This window comes from Lycorma delicatula, chromosome 1 (assembly GCF_047948215.1).
Source record: "Lycorma delicatula isolate Av1 chromosome 1, ASM4794821v1, whole genome shotgun sequence".
NCBI lineage: Eukaryota > Metazoa > Arthropoda > Insecta > Hemiptera > Fulgoridae > Lycorma > Lycorma delicatula.
This window is the reverse complement of record NC_134455.1, coordinates 145669112-145676638: the sequence shown is the minus strand read 5'-3', so window position 1 is coordinate 145676638 and position 7527 is coordinate 145669112. Positions and strand designations below refer to the sequence as shown.

General features: G+C 31.4%; 1 protein-coding gene across 1 annotated transcript; it reads right to left on the bottom strand.

The window, feature by feature from the left end:
- Positions 1-5880: 5880 nt before the first annotated feature.
- On the bottom strand, positions 5881-6939 carry LOC142317677 (general transcription factor II-I repeat domain-containing protein 2-like). Its single transcript, XM_075354230.1, has one exon. It carries the CDS (start codon positions 6937-6939, stop codon positions 5881-5883), a length of 1059 nt encoding a protein of 352 aa, XP_075210345.1.
- Positions 6940-7527: the final 588 nt, after the last annotated feature.

The window sequence follows — 7527 nt, the reverse complement described above, 5'->3', positions numbered from 1 at the left end:
ATATTGTGTATTTTATAGTGTTCAGTTATTTATTTAATTTTGTAAACAAAACTTTTGTTACGTTTCCATGTAATGTACAGAGCTTTCATTATTACATAACCTCGATTGAATTTAGGCTTAGGCAAAAAGTGGATAGATCAGAGGAAGAGGGAAAAATTGTTGACTCTTCTCCAAGTCGTACTTGTTTATTAATCAAAGTTTCTTTAATATTATTAGTTTTTTTTAAATACATTTTTTTCGATATATCGGAGAATAAACATCGAACAACTGACCGCTTTGTTAAAATAAAAATGATTAGCGCATTATCCATTTTTTTGTGTAATAAAATAAACGTACTAATTTCTGAATATTGTATTATCTTAAAATTTTGTTTCTTTCAACACGTTTTATTAATACAACAGACGAAACCATATTCTGGTACTTATGTACCGCTTTGAATTACACTGTTAAAATAGCGCTAACATCACCGAATGAGTCGATATAGAATAAACCGAAGCCAAGCCTTCCCTAAATTTATATTGTAAAATACGGGTTACAGCTGATGCTGATGACTGAATGTCGATGATAAAACAGGAAGTCACAAGCATACAAAATAACGGAGCAGCTGTACCCGCAAAATATGGATTATGGTTGTTCTCGGTATGGTTTCTTTGTCCATGACCGTCACCGGCCTTTCCGTTCGTCGTAGGATGCTTCTTAAGAGTGGGGGTAACAGCTGGCTCTCGGCACTGCCAACATTATAATATGGAAATGTACTGTAGTAACTGCTGTTCGATAGTGAAATATATTTACACTAGGGTTGATGTGCCGTTGTCGATCGTGACAGCCGTGTACGGTGTTCAATTCCCGTAGCCGGTGACTCATTTCCCTCGTCCAAATATTTCTAATACCTCTCAATTTCACTCGAGAAAGTATTATTTTCTGGAAAATGCGGAATTGTGATTACTTTCTGCGATGATCAGACCTTAAAAAAAAAAGTTTACAGAATCGCCAAACTCAATATTAACACACCTTTATTTAAAATGAATTTTCCTTTTTGAGTGGATAGTATATACGTAATGTGTAATACATGTAATGTATGTGAAACACAGTATATAATGTGTTTTTCCCATAGAAAGGGGTTTATTAATCTGTTGTTTTACATTATCTGACTCTGTCTTTTATATTGGTTCTTATCCATATAGAGGATTTGAGATGCAATTACATAGAGTTTACTCTGAAAATAATAATGTCCATTATAAAGTCAGTTAAGTCTATGTGGTGAACAGAGGTATGCTCGAGGATTGACTATCCAGTTTGGAGCGCTTGTCATACCGATATGTAACAGTTACATTCGCTCAGTGTAAAAGAGCGTTTTACTAAAAATAAAATGGTCGGGAGATACCAATTTATTGCTAACGTGTTTTTTTTTTTTTTTGTTTTTTTAGGCTTTGTTAAATTCACATTATTCCAAAAAAATCTTTCTCCCTGCTGTAAATGGTTAATGCAAAATAATTTCGAAATTTAAAAGTCAACGTCGAGTTGAATCCCTAAGAAAAAATATACATAATACGACCCTCTAAAAAGGGTTATTAGGAGTGATTAATAGCGCTTTACCCACCGTTAAGATTCAGAATTTCTGATCAGATCCGTGGCAGAACCGCCATTCACCAAACGACAAACTTATTAACACATAATACTTTAAAGGCTACTCATATCCTTAATATCCACTGAGCGGCTGGCTAAAACTCACAGAAATATTACTGTGGATGAAGCGATCAAGGACAAGGAAAAAGGTGGATAGTAAAAAAGGGACAATCTGCCGCAGAAATTGGCTTAGATATGAACAATTTTAAATAAAAACTGTACTTCGTTACGACATTATATTAACTACACTTCTAACTTTAGTCTCATCTAGATGCAGTCGATTAGATTTAAAGTAATTATGAGTGTTCACTAGATTCGCGTGTGTATTTATTACATGTAAGCAGTATTACGTAGGTCTGTGACTTTCTTTATAGTACCGTGAATTGTGTAGGATTAATTAAATAGCCTGAATTGCCGGTGGATTTATTGAAATCGCGATCCCAAACGCATCGGAAGATCAAACCGGTTGTTTGAAGTATATATTCCTTTTATGATTATAAGACGGTGGTGTTTAAATACTTGTCGATTTAATTTTACGGGATAGTTTTATCGAATACTGCATAAAGATTTACTTAATGCGTACTACTTCTACAGGTGTATTACAGTTAGCGAAGTAGGATTATTGATGAGTATAGTAGATTTTGTACTGTTAAATTTATCCTTGGTTTATTATTATTATTATTATTTTAATAAATAATGTAATTATACAATTAAAAGGCAACGAATAATTTAAACGAATAATTTATTATTATCTGTTCTTACGTAATAAACCGAGACACTGTGTAAGCTTTCATATTTATTTACTTTGACGCGTTAAAATTTTGATAAGATAACAAACAGTCTTGTTACTTATTTAATGGAAATAATTAAATTAAAAGAGGCTAAAAAATGAGCTTTGTATTACTATATTTGTTTATCGTAGTAGTTTTACTGTAGGATTTTTCTTCAGTTAAAATTAATGAAGTTAAACATATAAATTGTTTTCAGTTTTTTCTATCAGCCTTCTTTGAATGTGAAATTCTCTTAACATTGGATTTTAAATATAATCCGCGCACGCACAAACACAAACATATAATAGTAAAACGTTTTCTCATTAACATATACATATATTTTCTGCTTTGTAAATTTTACGTTAAGGTCGTGTTATATTTATTTACTTATTATTCGAGTTGCTTTAGATATTTTAACCACGATCATGTTTTGTTATAACTGTTACAATCATTTGAATGTAGACTCTATCAGTTCCGAGAAGGAAATTTGACCTTCCTGAAGAAATTTCAATCAGTGCTTAGAGTATGTTAATGCAATTTAGAATGATAATTATTATTTATATGAGTGTTATTATTATATTTAGACTGATAATTAACATGGCTAATCAATATAAATGAAATAAACTCATCGATTTAATCGTTCAATAAATAAATTATTATTAATTTATGATATTATAGTTGTATTTATGGGAAAATAAGCTTCTGATTATTGATGTTACTTAACAGAATAATAGGCTTACTGTTTAACCTACACACGCACGAAAGTTTTATGCGGATAAAATGTATATACACATAAAAAAAGGGTTATATGTCTACGAATATTAGTAATTTGGCATTATATAGCGTTATTAGTCAGGCTGACAGTTCTGGAATAAAAACCATCGTTAATTGGATTTTAGTTCGTATAAACGGTAGCTATTATTTAAAAAATTACCGGAAACAATTACTGCCTTTCGGTCGATCTAGATATACTTACTTATTCTGGTGAATTTTAATCGGTCAATCGTTGTTTGAATTTAACACCTAAACTCTCTCCCCTGTAGTTCGGCAAAATGTTTTCATCGTAAATTAATCGAACTACGTAGTTTATCGATGTATTCAATTATTAGATTAACGATCGATTTTTATTTATTTATTTTTATGCCGTGAAACTAGAATGGCTTCTCACAGCCAGGTCCTGATCGATCGACGTTTGTTCGGCGAATTATTTTAACACCTATATTTACGAAACGAATAATTAACCATCCGTTTCGATTAATGTTAAGTGTATGGCGATTTGAAAAGAATTAAACTACAAAGAGAAGACGGCATTTTTTCGGGAGTGAAAAAAAAAAAATTTGTTTATACTTATAAAGTCGCGTATCGAACGAAGTGTTGAAAAAGAGATTTAATATATACTTATTAAATGCTCTGAAAAACAAATTACTGGTGTAGAGTAATTACAAAATAAAAGATACAATATCAATACATCAAGCAGTCGATACGATCGTGAAATTATTAACAAATAAAAACTATAATAGACCATTCAAAATAAATAAACCTAACCACGAATAGAAAGACAATTTTTTAAAGATTAAAGATTCCTTTAAGAAAAGTACGTAATTGGTACAGAGAAAAAATCGGCAACAGCGTTGCTAATCTTTCCGCGCAAATGTATACGAATCGTGTCCAATAAAGCCGTAATTTTGGGCTAATCACATTCAAATTGATACATAAAATATAGCGACCCAAAATCTCGGTGGAGTTTGTTAATGGGCAAAATCGGATCTTGGGGGGGGGGGAGGAAATGCGGGAGCTTTTTCGAAAAAACAAAATATCGCTATAACTTTCATATTAATTAAATTATTGGATTCGTTTAAAGTTCCTACTATTCTTTGTATAAGGGCCTAAAACTTATCTAAGTAAAGTTTTCTGATAGCACTAACCATTGGTCTAAGGAGTGGAAAAAGTAGTTTCGAAGACAGAAAATTATACCTCCCTTAATAGGCACAGTATCGAATCGGTTTAAAGTGGTTGTTAGTCCCCTAGCTATTACCTAAAACTTTGTTAGTCCATTACCTAAAACTTTTGTCTGAAACAATTTTTGATACGACCAACCCTTACGGCAAGGGATGACCAAAATGTTGCTGGAATTGTAAGATGGGGCTTGTCGTATGCTAAACACGTGAAACGTTTTTTCACGTGCAACCATTGTCGTATTGGTTAAATCTGAAGTTTTTTTAACTTTAAGGTGAAAATCTTTTTTATCCCCTACTTAGCCCCGGTGAAATCTGCATCTGCCTTCCGGCGTGCCGAAAGGGATTTTTTATTTATTTTCTCGAGTATTCCATGACTCCTCGAGTTGAATTGCAAATATGAATTTACACTATTACCATACTTTCCGTGTCGTTATAGTGCAGTGTTGTAAAATAAAAGCAAACAGAAAAAATCTATATTGAACGAAAAAATAATAAAATAAACAAGTAAATACGTTTTGAGAAAATGTTAATTATAAAAAAATGTTAATCGTTGAATTTAAATGAATATGATATCAAATCCTTTTAAATTTGACAATCGGCACTGATTAGAAAACTTTATAAATATTTTCTAATATTCTAAAGCCCTGTTGTCTGCCGATGGAGAAAAGATAGCGGTTAGAAACAATAAATTAGTAATCTCCTTATCCCACTCATAAGCTTCAACCTTATGTGCGATATTATCAAGCAAAAAAATTCTACTTTTCATTTCTTGTAAAATTTATTTCTCATTTTATAGATCAGGGGTAGCCAACTTTTCTGTATATAAGATCGACTTTTTATCTTAAAAGTGTGTCGCGATCGACTTGTTGTCGTAGGAGTCTAAGGGGGAAGAAGGGGTGTAAAATGCATACTGTGTTTATACACTGTGTTTCAGTATAAGGTGCATACCAGCGAGGTACGAGTAGATAAGTAAAATATATTATTTTTTAATTCACTTATTAAGTTTTCGAGATATAGGTTCATGAAGAAAATAAATTTCCAGACCCAAATTTGATAGCAGCATTCCGTACATGCGGTACCTAAAAAATTAGATTTTCCGACACTTTTTCAATATAGATTTTTACTAACTTAAAATGCAATTTAGTTTTTTTATCAACTGCAATGTATAAGTTGTTGTACTATTTGTTCGTAAATATGAAAAAGTTGTTATAAAAATGCACAGTATGGCTGATAATTTGATTTCAATATTTCACTTTTGCGTTTTTTTGGGCCAGGAAAATTTATAATGAAAGAATAATATAACCTACTTTTTGCTAATCTATCAATAGCTCTCTGAGTACATCTCGTACTGAAATATAGATATACGGCTTATCTATCTATGTAAAAACAACAACAATAATTATTCAAGGGCCAAAAAACTCACGTCCAGGGGAATTAAAAGAACATGGATAATTATTAACAATATTTATTAATTCAAAGTAGCTACAGATAAAGAAAGATTTAGAATTTACTTTGTTACCTTAACATTAATGGGAAGACTGAGTTTGCATGTCTCTAACCAAGGAATCATAATTAGGTGTATATCCTGACAAAGATAATAATAATAATGAGTCTTCAGTACGGGAATCAGTCAGGATAGAACGTTGTTTAGTCTTCGTTAGCTTCAAGTATGAAAATGCCGATTCGCATAGGTATGTAGATCCGAAACAAGAATCAAACAATCCTCGGATTGAATTAACAATTTTAAATGCTATGTCCATTACGTCTTTTGTGTTAAGTAGTCTCTTGCTAGCTAATACTTGCGGGTGAATTATGCAGTGATAGCTCAAAAAGGCTGGGAATTCATCTTCATTTTGACATAGGGCTATAAATCCATTTCTGCAACCTATCGTTGCAGCTGCGCCATCCGTTGTTATTGAGACTAATTTAAAAAGTGATACTTTCAAATCATTGAGCAAGTTTTTAAAGGCTTTGAATATGTCTACACCTCTCGTCCTTTCCTTCAAAGAAATCATACCCAACAATTCTTCTTTAGATGTAAAATCCTTAAAAACCATACGAACGAAAACAATTAATTGTGCTGTATCACTTATATCTGTCGATTCATCACACTGAAGGGAAAAACAAGAACAACTATTAATATCATCATATAACTGCTCTTTTACATTCCCACTCATCCTTTCAATTCGTTGCATCACTGTGTTTCGAGACAATTGTAGATCTTGAACTGCAGCAACAATTTCATTCTTGTTCTTAAAATCGTTAAAAAGTAAATCTGACACTTCCAAAAAAATTTCAAATTCACCGTCAGAAAATGGCTTACATTTTTTTGCTAAGAAATAGCTTACTTTGAATGATGCAGTAGTTACTGCTTGTGACTTCAACCTTGGCTTTTTAAAAATGCTTTGTTGATTTGTTAATTGAGTTTTAAGATCCCTAACTTTATGTTTTCTCAGTTCAGAATTTGGTGGATAATCTGTTTTATACTTGTTATGTAAAGCTAAAAAATGTCTCGCCAGATTACCCTTTTTAGCAATGGCTATCGAGGTAAGGCATATTAAACAACAACATTTATCATTCACCATTGTAAAAAAGTAATCGAGTTCCCATTCTTTATTGAAGTGATAAGTTTTCAATATTTTCGGTTTACTACTCATGTCCATGGGTTTACTAGAACGCAAAGAAATATGACAATTTAAAGAATAAATATCGAATTAAATATTTTCCTAGAAAATTCAAAAACTCATGAACTGCGGCAATTATCTACGTTACATTGAGAGAAATAATAACAATACTGCATATTACGACCGGGGACAGAAATGCAAGTATATTAAAATCTAATATAGATATATTCAAATTTACAAGAAGTATATTAAAGTTACAATTTATTTATTACGGTTTACAATACAGACTTCTTAATTTAAATAGAATTATTGTTATTCCTAATATATTTGTAATACTGTCCCTTATTTTTCTCTCAGTGTAATGACCGCAATTTAGAGATCTGTTACCGAGAATGCTCACTTATCAAGTAAATAGATAGGTAAGAAAAGCAATTTAATTTAAAAGAAAGAAAAGGTACTTACATTTTAAACAGAAGAAAAATTGAAACTCAACGTTGTCACCGAGGATAAATAATATCGTTTAATAATAATACTGTTAATACAAACGAA

Excerpts from the sequence above, each read along its gene's own strand:
- LOC142317677 (XM_075354230.1), bottom strand. The coding sequence starts at position 6,939 with ATGGTGAATGATAAATGTTGTTGTTTAATATGCCTTACCTCGATAGCC.